The 15,595-nt window shown below is 40.6% G+C and overlaps 1 protein-coding gene across 1 annotated transcript; it reads right to left on the minus strand.

The window, feature by feature from the left end:
* Nucleotides 1-7,564: 7,564 nt before the first annotated feature.
* On the minus strand, nucleotides 7,565-9,891 carry ccn1 (cellular communication network factor 1). Its single transcript, XM_077533966.1, has 5 exons — nucleotides 9,663-9,891; nucleotides 9,334-9,553; nucleotides 8,853-9,197; nucleotides 8,563-8,765; nucleotides 7,565-8,478 (listed from the first exon to the last, which is right to left on the minus strand). The coding sequence occupies exons 1-5, from the start codon at nucleotides 9,708-9,710 to the stop codon at nucleotides 8,176-8,178; spliced, it is 1,119 nt and encodes a 372-aa protein (XP_077390092.1). The 5' UTR covers nucleotides 9,711-9,891; the 3' UTR covers nucleotides 7,565-8,175.
* Nucleotides 9,892-15,595: the final 5,704 nt, after the last annotated feature.

The following is a 15,595-nucleotide window of genomic DNA, read 5'->3' on the forward strand; positions in this document are numbered from 1 at the left end:
GCACAGCGCAGTGATTTGTTTGCAATTTTTATATTTGCGTTTATTAGGGGTGGGGAATCTCTGACATGAGGCCGATTCGATATGTATCTCGATACACAAGTTGCGATTCGATTGAAAAACGATTATCTTTCAGAACAGAACGGTTCGATTAAGTTTGGGAACGATACAATTTTCGATTCGATACGATTAATTTCAATATTCAAAACTTATAGTGACATTTGTTGCTTGTAAACATTAATCTTAAAACACCACAAATTTTTACAGTATCTACAAATGTGTTAAAAAAAGAACAACAACAATGTCTTCTATATTTTTATATATTTAATCAATTATTTAAATGGACCGGAACAAAGGGCTGGGCGATATGACTGAAAAATGTATCAGTTTAAATATTTATTAGTTGTTATTGACAGTTATAATTGTTTTTTGTTTTGTTTTTTTAATTCAAAATCAGGATCAGGAAAACAAAAGGCTGATAATTCAATTTGAAATATAAATATTTAACCTTTAAAAAGACACCAACACAATTAAACAGAATATGTCCACATTGTGAAGTATTTCAGAAACATAAATTTAAGACATGAAATAAACCTACTGTCCAGCCAAAAGAAATATGAAGCCACCTTATGGAACAATAAATCTATCAAACACATTTTAACAACTTAATATATCCAAAAATATTTCCAAAAGTGCCCTAACCTTTTTATCAACAATTTTTGTTTTTAACAATTTTTGTTTTTCTTTTGCCATCACATTCATTTTTGGTTAATGTATGACATCTTTTTTGTTTTTTTAATCTGAGACACGATGATGACCAGTTTGTTTTGTTTTTTGGGCTGTCGTTCATTTTGAGTTTGATGACGTAATTGCGGGCACGTCTCAGTTCCCTGCTGCTCATGCTAGTTGTGTACATTGATAGGGAGCCACAAACTGAGAAATGAGATACTTGCGGTTAGGGGTGTGAATTGCCTAGTACCTGACGATTCGATTCATATCACGATTCACAGGTCACGATTCGATTCGATACCGATTAATCCCGATACGAATTTATAAGTCGATTGTTGCGATTTTTTTTCATTCAAATTTAGAAAATACTAATCAGTAAGCTTGTAGAGTGTAAGATTTATATGAAAATGTATTATTTATTTATATTATAGAGGTTGTAATCTGTTTCATGTTTGAACAGCATTAAAATAAAATATTAAGGCTTAATGTTCCGTTCATATAACATTCTTCCATGCTCAAGGTGTGAATCCTAACCCGAAGTCAGACGTTTTGTTGAATATTTTTCCATTAAAAATGGAAGTTTAAAAATCGATTCACACACACACACAAAAAAAAAAAGGCAATGATGATAAGACGTTGAATCCGAATACCGAATGAACAATTCTGAGCTCTTTAAAAAAAAATAAATAAATAAAAAATCGATTTTTTTTTTTTTTTATTGAATCGATTCGAGAATCGCGCGATGTAGTATCGCGATATATCGCCGAATCGATTTTTTTTAACACCCCTACTTGCAGTGTACTTTTAGCTTAGCTGGTGTGTTGGCTGTGGGGCATACCTGTGTCGTTTGAATCCATGCATTGGATCGTCACGGGAGTTATTCTTTTGGCTCGCGCGCAGTACCAACGGGACATACAAGTGCACCGAGAGGACTCGATAGCCATGGGAAATACCGAGATGTACGGCACCGGCTTCTGCTAACTGTCTCCACTGTTGCATGTTGTCACTCGTTGTGCGCGACTGCGCGCGTGCCGTGTCGCGAGCACGGCGTTGACGGTAGGCGCCCCCCCCAAAAAAAAAGGTGCGTAACGTCTTTGCATTATGTTTACAACATCCGGGGAATGAAGCGTCTCTGAGCGCTACATTGCTAGCTCTCTGTAAACACGGAAGTAGCTTGAATAGTGATGCTACTGAAATGTAAACAAAACAAGTAGAGCACGGCGCAGAACTCTTGCTATTGTTATGAAAACCATAAAGCCTCACTCGCAACCGATTCACAGCAACGCGATATCCGGTCCACAGCTTTGCAAGCAATGTATCGAAGGATTCCCGGCGGATTTTGTATCGGTTGACAAGTCTGCTACCGATACGGCCGTTTAGCTCCCCTTGACGACCGATGGTTCGGTCGAATCGTTTTTTTGTCCCACCCCTAGCGTTTATCTGTCTTGCTGGACATAGAACATTTGTGTGGGGTATATGTAGGTGCTGTAAACGAGCCAACAGAATACTGTGGTCCACGGTATCAAACGCTGCAGTCAGATCTAACAGTATGAGACATACATAGTCTCCAGTGTCATTTGCCAGGAGGATGTCATTAAAAACTCATAACAGGGCTGACTCTGTGCTATGCATCCTCTTAAAGCCTGACTGGAAAACCTCCAAGATGATGTTTTCCTCCAAGAAGGTGCTTAGTTGCATGTGTACCACTTTCTCCAGAATTTTAGAGATAAAAGGCAGTTTGGAAAGGGGCCTAAAATTTGACAGCACACATTGGTCGAGACCAGGTTTCTTCAGGAAAGGTTGCAATTGTTTGGGGACTACGCCAGAAGACAGGCTACTGTTGATAATAGCCAGAACTGAATTGCCGATAGTCGGAAGAACCTCTTTAAAGAAATGAGGGGGAACAGAATCACATGGGGAGCCAGATGGCTTAATCTGGTGGACAACATACTTCTTATTTGTTCACTGATGTATAATGTATGAACTTGTAAAAAACAAAACAAAGAAAAACTGTATTTGCACTTCAAAATGTTTGCTTTGTTCTTGTTTACTGCAAAACTGATGTTTATGTACAGCACTTTGTATACAGCAACGCCTGTTCTTAAAGCGCTTTATAAATAAAGTTGAGTTGAGTTGTATATATCTCATCTGTATGCATACCGTGTAGTTTATACAGTAGTCTGCTCGTGACGTGGGAGTAACAAGATGGCCGCCCTGTGACTTCAATGGCTTGTACTGGCGTGTATGGGCTATCGACTATCCAGTCATACATACAGGTCAGTGGTCTAACAAGTCATTTGGAGTTCAGAGGTCCAAAAAAAACTTACTCTGAAAAACAGAAGTTGGTGCTCTGTTTTTTGGAATATTTTTTTGTTTTGTTTTTTGGAATAATTTTTTCCCCCTGTTTTTTGGAGTATTTTTTTTTCTGTTTTTCAGAATATTTTTTTTTTGTATGACAGAAAAAAATATTCAGAAAAACAGGAGTTTTATTTATTTTTTATTTTTTTCAAGTGAATGCAATACGCTTCCGTACTAAAATAAAAAAAAAAAAAAAGAAGTGTGTGTCATCCAGCCAACATGCAACTGAGCCAGCACTGATTTGGAGTCAGTAGGTTGCATGACACATGGGGAAAAAAATAAATAAAAATTATATATATATATATATATATATATATATATATATATATATATATATATATATATATATATATATATATATATAAAATCTATTAATTTAATTAAGCTGATGATTTTGCAATTACTGGTACTACCATTAAATATCATGCACAATTCAAGCCAATTGCATTTTTATTTCTGCTTTATTTGGGTCTTTGCACACATTGAACATGAGCATTTCCCTAAAACGAACCCTATGTACAAGTACCAGCTTTAAATTTTCAAGTTTCTCCTTTTGGTGAAGACCACTATTCTCATTTTCCATCAGCCAATTCATGTCACTGTTGAGTTTTGTGACATTTCCAAGGTGTTCCCTGGCTTTCATGCACTCACACGAGGCCTCTCTACATGTTGTATTCTTACCCAATGTTAGTTGAGTACGACTACAGCGCCAGTCAAAATGGACAGTCTGGCCCATTGGTGGGGCCAGTGTTTATGGATGTGTTTTTACAGCCAATGCTAACTAACGTCTTTTGGATGTGAAACCCTGTTGACTGACTTTCTTTGATGTCTATGCCTGTGATGACGCATTTTCCAGTCTCCAGTCGGGGGCAATGATCTCACATCTGAGTGCATCCATTTTCTTGGGACAACTAATGAACCAGAGACCTCAACCAGAGAACTGCTACTACTGAATGAATGATGCCATACAACATAAAAACTTTGTGTTAAAATGTGGATAGCATAACCCTGCATTAGATAGATGTATATTTCAGCCATAATTTAATTGGTGATGTGTTAGCCTACTTTACATGGGAGGAGAAAAAGACCTCTTCCCTCACCCAACCACCACCACCATCACCATCTCACGAGGATACAGACACGATACACACCAGAGCTTGCAAATTCAGGTCCAGAAAGTAAAAGCTCTGCCACAGAATACTTTTCAGCCACAGGTGCTTCTACTCAACCGCCAGGGAGTAGAAGCGCTTTCCTAAGATAGAACAGCAAATACACTAAAAATAGCAGGAGCCCCAAAATTGAACCCTGTGGAACACCGTATGAAAGTGAGGCAGTGGGACTCAGAGCAACCAAGGCCAACACAAAAACTCCTGCCTGCCAAGTAGGATCTAAACAACTCTACAGAAGTACGGAGAAGTGGGAACTGCGTATACTAATGGGGTAGATGCTACGGACTTCCGACCTCCGGGTTTCACACATCAGTGCCGTTTCCAACACTCTCACCCGCAACACAGCGCCCCCCCAAGCGCGGGCTCCAGCCGTTGAGCGTTTCAGCTCTCTGAAGGTCTTCGGACAACTGAGACAGACACACCACATATTCGCACCCGTCGATGGGAACGCGCAACCGAGGAGCACATGGGTGGAAGCGGCAAATAAGTCGCAAACAGGAACCAGAAACAATGCTGTTGTGTGGAACCCGGAAGCCCCGCCTCCTCCGTGGTATATACCCCATAGCTTACATTCTCAAAAGCATCCTTCACAAAATTTGCAAGACCCAATCGGAGCAAAGCTTATTTACATGTACATTTTTGTAACGTTAATAAAGATAAACAGACCGTTCAAAATCTGTTATTTCTGAGCAACACAAATAACATGGAATGGAGCATCCTGCTCATTGCAAACCCAAATTAAAACCCAATAAATTAAAATGCAATAAAAGGATATCAAAAGGTTTTTTTTTTGTTTTTTGTTTTTTTTTATAAGAAATGACTCCGGTACCTTTTTAACTATTTGGTGTGGATCACAGTTGTCATAGATAGTATACGGAGATGTAGATTTTAACTAATATTTTGCAGATGAGTACATCAATAAAGCTGGAAAACCAATATGAAAACAAACAGTTTTGGATGATTGTGACATTGTGGATGATCTGTGCAATCCAAACATAACAGCAGTGTGTTGATGTAAAGGCTCTTCAACTATGTATATTTTTAAATTGACATACATGGGTTCAGACCAAAGTTTTCATGACATTTTTCATTTGTAATTCTCAAATAAATTGCTATTCAACCAGACAATTAAGTCAACAATTTGTACCTACCAATGTATCACACACCCCCAAGACAGTTTTTATTAAGACACCGTGGAGTACAGTCATGGAATACAAATTTGCACTTATTAACTGATTCTTTGTCACTATCTCGATGAAGTTGAAGTTTGAAGTTTATTGAACATGTAAACATAACATATAAACATAAATAGCAAATAAAAATTGAGAGAAAGAAAAGAGAGAAAAAAATAACTCACAACAATGATTAGAAATGGTTTACATGTCCAAAGGGAGTAGGAAGAAGTTATCGAGTTACTTATCTAAATCCTACCCCTTAATTGGTTAATTGGGCGCTCCGAATTGTCCCTAGGTGTGCTTGTGAGTGTGGATGGTTGTTCGTCTCTGTGTGCCCTGCGAATGGCTGGCAACCAGTTCAGGGTGTCCCCCGCCTACTGCCCATAGCCAGCTAGGATAGGCTCTCGCGACCCTTGTGAGGAATAAGTGGTCAAGAAGATGGATGGATGGATGGATGGATGCATAATTTCTATTGCATCTACAAAGTTGACAGAATGCGAATTTCCTGTTCAACCAGCAGATGGTGCTTTTTAACATGACTTAACACACAAAACCTTCCTTCCTTTCTGCCTTGCAATTCCTTAAACGTGAATATCATCAGCCTGCGTGGCTGAATAGTAAAAAAAAATAAAATAAAAAAAAAAAAAAATTAAATACTGTCATTGATTGCCTTCAACTACATAGTGCATAATGAGGTTTTAATGCTAATACATTGGTATATACAAAATTTGAATTTTGTAATTCATATAAATATATAAATATAATTTTGTGAAATCTCTCAATCTCTCTCTCTCTCTCTCTCTCTCTCTCTCTCTCTCTCTCTCTCTCTCTCTCTCTCTCTCTCTCCTGTGCAGATGTGTGACATGTGACCGTTTGTGCAGACACCACCATTTGTTTGAATCAAATCAATGATTGTGATCTGTCCTCTGAAAACAATGTTGAAAGATTACTGCTGCACTTGTATCAAAAAGGAATGTTATGAATGACTGAAAGGACTGCTCACATAACATTCAAAAACCATTACGTAACCAAGTTGCATTGTGTTAACAAGACTAATGACAGTCTGATTGCATGGCACTTTCCAAACTATAAGGCACTGATGAAAATGTGCTTTTGGGAAGCAGCATGAACGCAAAGAGCAAAAACAAGACTCTCTCTCTTTGAGTGTTTTGACTGTAAATCAGGGCTGCAGGGGAAGACACACATCTCTGTCATTAGGTAAACTTGCAAGTCTTTCATGTGAGCAATCCGTAAAAGTTTTAAGTGGGCACATCCTGTGCAATATGCAGCTCCAGCCGAGACGTGTCATGCTGCACTCCAAAATGAATTTCCCCAATCAGATCAGACCATCCAAGACTGCCTTCTACAAAGAAAAGTGTTTTATAGTTTGCAATTAGATGAAACGCGTCCTGTGGAAGCCAAGTGAGTACAAGGGAGTGTTTGTATATTTTTAGACCATCCTAGCAAAAGTGAACATGTTGCTCTGAAATACTTTCCAACATCTGCCGCCCATCAGGATGTCTGCTTTCTGAGCCACTACTGCATTCCTGAGCCACTCCCAATACCTGGATCAAAAAAAGAAGAGCCTACCCCGTCGATAACCCTGAGCACTCACCCACTTCAAACCACACTGGAGGTATTTAGCACCAGGTGCAAGGCTCCACCACCAGCCATATTTTTTTTTGTCTTACTTAAGAGTCATAAAAGTAACAGACATGGGCAGCAATGAGTTCAGGTAAACAGTAAAGGGCTGTTACAGTAGGTCCATGGCATCATAGAAGAGCAACATGTTGATGAAACCAAAAAGCGAGAGAGCAAATTAATTTGATGACATTATTTCTTTCTTTAAAAGTCTACGGGTTGTGATAATTCATGGTCTTAAGGTGTCTAACCACAACCCATTGAGAGCAGCTGGCATACTCAGCTCATCTTTACAAGTGTGAATCTTGGCCAGATCTAATAAAAAGAACTCGCTTCGGACTAGCATTCCAAAGCAATAGAAAGTCAGCAGAGAGCCTGCAATGTGTTGTTATATAAGCCATCAGCCCTGCTTGGTGTCTGAAAAATTTGTGGGAAAATTCTGCCGTAGCATTTTGATCATGTGTGCTGTAGTTTGAACACAGCAAAGTGACACACTTTCATATTTCATAAATAAATTCATTTTATTTGTAACATATAAAATTTAATCATTTACAATTTATTCCAGTATGACTTTTAATATCCACATAAAGTAGCTACATTTCCATAGATAAATAATATTAACAACACTAAAAACATTCATTCATCCTTTGACATGTTTCGTTTTGTCTTATTTATGAAGGGAGTTCACTAGCTGCCACAAAACATGAACGAAAATGCCCACGTCAGGAAGTCACCAAACCACACAGGTTCCATTGTGGGATGGTATGCTAATCGATGATACGCGTGCACATATGTACATATGAGCACACAAGTCTACAGTCTTGGCCATGTCAGATGTTTAAAGATCAAAATATACACAGTGAATTGATAAAATAACATAAATGTACAAATGTTAATTACATCTTGCTCCGTAACGAAGCTAGCATCGATGCTCCCTTAATATGAAGCGATTCTTAGTAAAGAGTGCTGATGTAGTCACAGCATACAGTGCACTTTATAAAGTCCTCCTGATGTAAGCCCACAATTCCGTAGGAATCTAGTTACAACAAGAAGCTGGTAGTTGTTTGGTGCCTTATTTACACCCCCAACGGCTGCCGCGTTTCCAATCAGTCTCTGAACTTGTGGATATCATTGGAGAGGCGGTAGAAAGGGTAGGAGGCTTCGTTTGCGTGGGGGCAGTTGTAGGTGCACTTGCAGGACTCGATCATCATGATGTTCTTGTTGAAGGTCTCGCCATCCTCGCAGCGGAACTTGACTCGGATGGTTCTGGTGTCATGCGGGCTGCAGCAGCGGCCGTCCACGCAGGCTCCGCAGTATTTGGGTCGGTACTTCTTCAAGCTGGAGCAGCCGGCGTAAGTGAACTTCACGGGCTGGCTGGACTTTTTGGTTCTGCTGCATTTCTTTCCTTTCTGCAAAAGGATGATGGGGCATTAGCTGGGGAAGTCGAGACTCGAAAGCGATGCTAACGTTTCATGGAGGTGGCTGAAGCTTACCTTGAGACTAGAGTAAGGCGACTGCGTGCATGGTCGCACTTCACAGATTCGAGTCTCCTTGACCAGCTTGCACTCGTTGTTGTTGTTGGTGACTCTGGTGGAGATGCCTGTCCCGCAGCTCTTGGAGCACTGAGACCAGGGTGTGGTTTGGGTGATGCACTTTTGGCTGTCAAACATGTGAATCTCAGCTTGCGGCCTGTAGGCTGTTGTGAAAAGAAAAACATCTCATTAGCAAACTCGACTCACACGTTGATGTCACCTAAATGTGAAGTCAAAGATTGTTTTCTTACCGGCTAACGACTTGAGTCCCCCCTTGACAATCGCAATCAGCTCGTTTTTCTTGGTGAGGTCTCTTTCGAGTTCATCAGTTGTCTTGTCTTTGCCGAAGATCTTCTCCAAAATGTCCGTCTCCTTGCCGTCGTCGCACACCCACTCTTCGCAGCACTGGCCCGCTACCTTGACCAGCCTTGGGTTGGCGCAGCCCAGATTGGGCAACGAGAGCTCTTGAGGACATAGTGGGACACATCCCACAGCACCGTCGATGCATGTGCACTGATGTTTACAGTTAGGCTGGAAGCTTTCTCCGTTCTGGTAGATCCTACTGTTGTACTCACAAGGTCTGCCCTCTAACTTGGCTGCAGAAGGGAGAAGAAACAAAAACAAAGGAATGTCACTCTTCCCTGCTCTTTGGTAAGGATCACCTAACCAGTTGAAAAAGCTTTTTCATCACGCTTTGAGGTTTAGTCAAGCATGCACGTGCTTTCTACATACCTCGGCAGATGCCACGAGTTGTAGCAGCAGCAGAGATGGCTCCAAAGTTACACTCCAGCCCTTTTGTGTGGTCACAGGGCTCGGTAAGGCTGCAATCCTCATTCAGCTGCCTGGCGCAAACTTTGCAGCAACCACAACCGTCCAGAACCACGCTGACACCAGGTGCGCACTTGGGCATCTCAAGTGGACACTCACACATGGATGAGCAAGAGGAGAAAACCTGTATAAACAAGAATAACATTATTCACCACTGGATCGGTGATCTCCCCTTGAAAAAATAGAGCTGGCTTCCCTCTGCGTGTTAAGTGAAATTAAAATTATTAACTCACCAAGTTGATGCTCCCCAGGAAGGTAACGACAGCAAAAATCATCATCATATTGGAAAAGTTTCTTGCAAACAGGAATCCTGGTCCCAGAAGAAAAGAAGAGTTGAGCAATTCTGTCTCGTTGATGTGAAGTATTCCCTGTTGCAGTCTTGCGGTGTTCACTTCTGCTCTCTGAAGATCCAAGCTGGGCTTTGTGAAGCTCTTGGTGTAGTCTGCTGAGCTCCGGCGCCCTCCTCACTTTTATACTCTACTGGGAAGCTGACGTCGTCCCTGGGCTGCCTGCTGAACTGTTCCCAAACTATGCCAGGAATGTTTCTCGGCCTTTTTCCATCCAAGACATAAGCTCCGCCCTGTCTAAACCGTGCACTTTTCCCCCCCTGTCTCTCACTCGCAAATGCCCCCCCCCCCACCCCACCCCAATGGTGCACATAAGAATGCACTTTTCCCTTTCACATTTTCCCTCTTGTTTATCATAACCTCTTTCCACATTCTTTCTAGCAAAAGCAACTTTAACTGACTGGGGGGAAAAAAAACAGTTGTTGATTTGGTGAAAGTTTGTTTTTCATCCAATGTGTGCACAATATTCATCAAATGCTCAAATTTCTTTCAAATTGTTTATTGAACAATTCGATTATGTCATTCAAAATGGGAAAACGTCATCATATTCTTGCCTTGTCATGATGTAATTCTGACAGGAATTGATTGTTAAACGCCCATTTATAAGGCGTTGCTGTGGAAACTGTTTAAAATAACAGTAGCTTTTTCACATGAGAATCTGAAAGTGTGTGCTGCCATACTTTTAAGAGAGTCTATTTCTGTCTCTCCGGTGCCTTTATTCAGTGGAGTTAAGCGCTTCCAGATGCGCGCCACAACGCAGACGTAACTATATTACCATATTTGGTATGGCAGTAGCCTACATTATTAACATATCCCCCCTCCTTTTGGCAAGCAGACCACAAAGCATTCCTGACTTGTTAAATATGTTCTTCGTGCAGGGAAATTCCTTCGCATTCAAGCATTCTTTGCTCGGGGCAATTTTAACTTTTCACGCCATCTGTCTATCATGTTTCCGAGGGAGGAAAAAGTAGGTCCCGTTACAGATAAAGCACTAGCACTTTCCACAACAAATAGATGGAGTGCTGCTGGGAGAGAAACAGACTTCGTTTGGGTTTAGATCAATTGAATTTAAGATTTAATAATAATAATAATAATAATAATAATAATGCGTGTTGAGAAGAAGTTGATTTTCAGGAAGGTACTAGTTTATTTAAGGATCTACATGTCGCTGATCACAATCGACACAGCTAGAGCCCCCGGTGAGTTTTTTTTTCTTTCTTCCTATTACTTTAGTTCTCACTTTACGCATATGACGCATAACAAATAATCCATCTATAAACGGGCACGACGTAAATCTGGACTGTGTCAAGACGTGTTGGATGTGGACACACGTTGCACACATTCTAAAAACAAAAACAAAACAAAAAAAACCTTCAAACTGGACTGATGTCGTTGTAGAAGCACATCTGCCTTCCAGACACTAGATGGGGACATTTAAGAGGATGCTTGTTGTTTCTTTGATGGTTAAACACCATCTGGTATCCTTTGATATGTTATGTTTTCTAGCGTTACTGTGATAAAAACAGATCTGTGAGTACTGGGGGGCGTGTCTGTGAGTTATGTGTGAGACCATTCGGGTCGGGCCGGGGGTGTGTCCATGTTAGCACATGGTCGTGGTTCTTTGTGCACTGTGCAGAGCTCAACACAAATGAGTATTTCTCAATAAGGAAACTCAATATTTTGTAACAAATACGGTACTCTGGTGTCAGCATTACTTTAATCATAGGCTACTTGAGTTTTCTTGTAGAGCACATTCCATTGTAATATTTTCAGGAGATAGAACTGTTGTGCTCTTCCTTTCTCTGTGTCTGCCTGAAACAGCAGCAAATAACACTGTGTAAAGACATTTGGAAAGGCACAAAGGTGAGACTATTCATGAAAACCACTGAGTCAAGTTGTGATGGGCTATGGAGAAAAAAAAAGGAAAGAAAGAAAAGGGGGAAAAAGCATCTTGAAGCATGGGCTTGTTAAAACACTTTCTTTGGGATGGGCCTTGTGTATAATGATGTGGAATATCTGAGCTCTAATTTGAGCTGAGGTCAACTAATGATGTTGAGAAACATCATTTCATATTCTGTGACACACTTGGCCTGCCTCATTTCTCATCTTTCATCTGTTTGTGCCACAACTGATTTTCACAATTTCATATAGTCAGAAGCGTATAATTGTCTAAAATGATAATGGGAAAAAGAAGTATGTAAGATTCAGGAGAAACTAATTAAACATCAGATGTGATGCATTAATAATTATTTGAATGCAAAGTATGTCTCAGTATTCTGTATTTATATTCTATAGTTGACTTGTTTATTCTCTAATGGGTGGCAATTATGTAAATCCACAGTCCAAGATCTATAAAGAAAAAAAGATATGACATTGAATGAATGGATAATTGAGTCAGGTCACCTGCAGCCTTCTCCAGGTTGTATGCTGTTTATGTGTCCTCTCTTAAGAGTATAGGCAGTATAGCCGAACAGCTTACTAGTTCTTAGCGGTCCTCGGGAACAAACAGTCCGGATGATTTTGACAACACACGTTTCTTTGCAAAAGTCATTTCAAATGAATGAGTAAGTCCTGCAAATGGAAACAAAAGTCACTTTGAGGCACTTTTGAAACTACCCACGCTACGTATCCAGTCGGCAACCTGTCTCATTTACTCGCTGGCTAACAAAAACCCTACATGGGACGACCACTGACGCATCATTGAGAGATGTTTTGGCCAGTTACCTACTTAACTCCAGGAACACTTGTTTGGCCAACAAATTTGAGAGGGGGAGAGGAGGACCCAACTGTCCCAGCATTAAAAATGTAAACCAACAAAATAATCCACATTTTTTACAAATGTACCTGTAATCTGATTGTGTTTATTTTAACTAGAGCTGTCAAACGATTACATTTTTTAATCAGATTAATCACATCTTAGAATTTTGATTAATCACAATTAATCGCTTAATTAAAAAGGCTTTTTATCAACATTTTTTGCCCGTCAAATTTAAAGCGCACCTGTTATGTGTGAATTCAACTGGTCACCATTTACTCCTTCTGTGTAGCTTCTAAACTAACTTGCGCATTTGTAAGACATGACAGCCAGTTCCTCTGCTTTCCCTGTCAATACACCCGTTTGCTTATAACCACTGCTCAAGTGGAGTCAGGTGGCCCATTGAGTTACACGTATTATTATTATAATGTACAGAAGGGAAAAGCCTTGGGCGAAAAGCAAAACATCTGCATATAATTAATGACCAGTAATTTCGGTTAAAGGCGGGACATTCGATACAATAATTCGAGCTGACTGGACGATGCGACATTCTACATGTTTGTCTTAACCAATCATGGCCACGGGTGAAAATTTCGTGTTCGTTCTTGTCAAAGCGGAGGAAAAGTACGAACATCTTACCAGCTAGAAACGCACGAAGCGCCTCGCGCTGTTCAACATTCAACAAGGAAACGGTGTAATTCTGTAACGGAGTAATTCTGCGAGAACAGAATTAATTGTAGCATCCATTCGTCCATGTTGGGTTTGTTTGTTAGCCCCTGCGTCAGTGCTGCTTCCTGGTTTCGTCACAGTTGCATATCCCACCCCCAAACACAATGTCGCTCTGTGATTGGTCCGGACCACCAGTGGTTCGGAACGGCGGTTATCTGCGTGAGCGGTACAAGATGTATTCTCCGGAGTTTGTGAACACACAAATACCGCGAGAATTCATCTTGCGAGAGCAAGGTTAATCAATATTCGTCTTGCAGGGAGAATGGGGGAATAACCTCCTAAAATAAAACCTAAACATGTTAAAAACATTATTTAAATATAATAAAATAAATAAATAACAGCAAATCTGTTAATCCACTGGTGCTGAACCGCTAGTATTCGGGGGCACACTGTAATCTGATTGCATTTTTTGAAACGTAACAGAATGTCATTTTTTTTTTGTATCCTGAATACCTAATGCCAATTCATGTATTCCCTTACATGTAGTCATACATACACTATAAGAGGAAATGTTATTCAACTTGCAAAGTAAATGGGACTCAAAGTAGGGGAAAACACATAAAATCAGGTCATTCTAATGAAGAAAGAACCCATCAAAATGGGGGCTTCTGTCAGAAGTGGAATCTTCTGCTACAAACTATCTGGAAACCTGCCTGCCATTTATACTGACATGAATTCTGTATTTCAAGAAATGACAAGATGTCAAACTGTAAATCTCAGTGGAGTCGTTATACTGTGATGAAGTCTTGACTCTTTATGGAATTTCCTTCTGCCTGTCTTGTCCAGTTTTTGCATAATCTTAACGACTACTTAAATTTCACTCACCCCAAATTTTCCAGACATCCCTTTGTTGTCTGCTTAAAGGTCATATTGAATAAGTTGTGGGCAGTCATGCCTGATTGTGCACAATGAGCAACAATCCATCACCATATCCTTTCCAAAACTGAAAAACATCTTCAATCATTTTGTTCCATTTCATTTACTCTTGCCTCGAGTCTGTGCAACAGCTTTTCAATTTCATATGCCACATGCAACTGTCAAATCATGCATGTCACATTCGACTGAGAATCTCATCATCATGCCAGACAAATAATGGGCAGTGTTTCTGGTGCCGTTTAATCCCCAGCTGGTGGATTGGGTCTGCTTTCATAGCTGCACAAACTAGTGTACCAGCCAGGTGTACCACAAGTTTGAGGGTTTTCCTTCATCCAAGTCAGCCAAATTCCTCAGCATGAAGAAAAAAAATGTTCTTTTTTTGTGCCACATCATCTTTCAATGATGAGAAATGATGGGGTGGAAAAAAAAATGTCTGGGTGGGTGCAGGTGTTTGTGTCAGGAGGGACTCCGGTTGGTGAGCTTGCCTTGAGTGGAAAAAAAGGAATGTGGGGCTCCTGGAATGTTTCAAGCAGTCAGAGATAATTGAGGGAATCTGGAACAAGAAAAGACAAACCAAGGTCCCGCAGTGGAAGAATGCACTTCTGGGATGTCTGAAGAAACATTCCGTCTATGCAGACCGCTTCACTGAGTCCAAAACCTGCCGGATGGTACCTTTGGGAATATAAAGTCCTCTTCTTTTCTTCTAACATGCACAAACTGACTGTACTGTACTCCTATTGCTCTGCAGAGGACTTCATTTTCCTCCATGATGTCCTGTCTTGATGTCTCTTTCAAAAGTCTTCATTTGCATCCGAGAAGCATTGCTGTGTTTTCATTTTTTTTACTTCTTTTTTGACAAAAAATGTTTTGTTTTTTTTACATAATGATCCATGCCAGATTGTTGCAATGATTGGTCAGTCCATCTGTCCGTCCCTTTGGTCAACCCATCTGTCCTTACAGCAGCCTGTTTGGCGGTACTGTACATCTATCTGTCCATCAGTCGGTTGGTCTGCCTTGCATCTGTTTGCCTACAGGTCAGTCCATCCATTGGTCATGTGACTGTCGGTTGGTCAGGTTGGTTGTCCCAGCGGTTGGTTGACTTGTCAGTTCATTTGACCGTCCATCTCTGTCAGTTGGTCTGTTTGTTGACGTGTCCATCAGCCTATGCGTCAGTGGTTCATTCAATCTACTGGTTGGTCTGTCTGTCTTTCAGTTAGTCAGGTGGTCCGGTAATCTGACCAGAGGTTGGTCTATCTGTCCAAAGCCTGTCAGTTTGTCCATCTCTGTGTCGGTTTGTCTGTCAATCTGTCCATTGGTCAGCCCATCTGGTTAGTCTGTCTGTCGGTCGGTCAGTTGGTCTTTCTGATGGTCAGGTTCAGACAAGTGTCGGTTGGCCTGTCTGTCTCTCAGTCAGTCTGATTGTCAGCCAGTCAGTCCAGCTGTCCATCCGTCTGTCTGT

The sequence above is a fragment of the Festucalex cinctus genome, chromosome 10 (genome assembly GCF_051991245.1).
Source record: "Festucalex cinctus isolate MCC-2025b chromosome 10, RoL_Fcin_1.0, whole genome shotgun sequence".
NCBI classification, from domain to species: domain Eukaryota; kingdom Metazoa; phylum Chordata; class Actinopteri; order Syngnathiformes; family Syngnathidae; genus Festucalex; species Festucalex cinctus.

Excerpts from the sequence above, each read along its gene's own strand:
- ccn1 (XM_077533966.1), bottom strand. The coding sequence starts at position 9,710 with ATGATGATGATTTTTGCTGTCGTTACCTTCCTGGGGAGCATCAACTTG. Across the intron at positions 9,198-9,333 it reads AACTCGTGGCATCTGCCGAG|CCAAGTTAGAGGGCAGACCT; the intron begins GTATGTAGAAAG and ends TCCCTTCTGCAG. Across the intron at positions 8,479-8,562 it reads CGCCTTACTCTAGTCTCAAG|AAAGGAAAGAAATGCAGCAG; the intron begins GTAAGCTTCAGC and ends ATCCTTTTGCAG.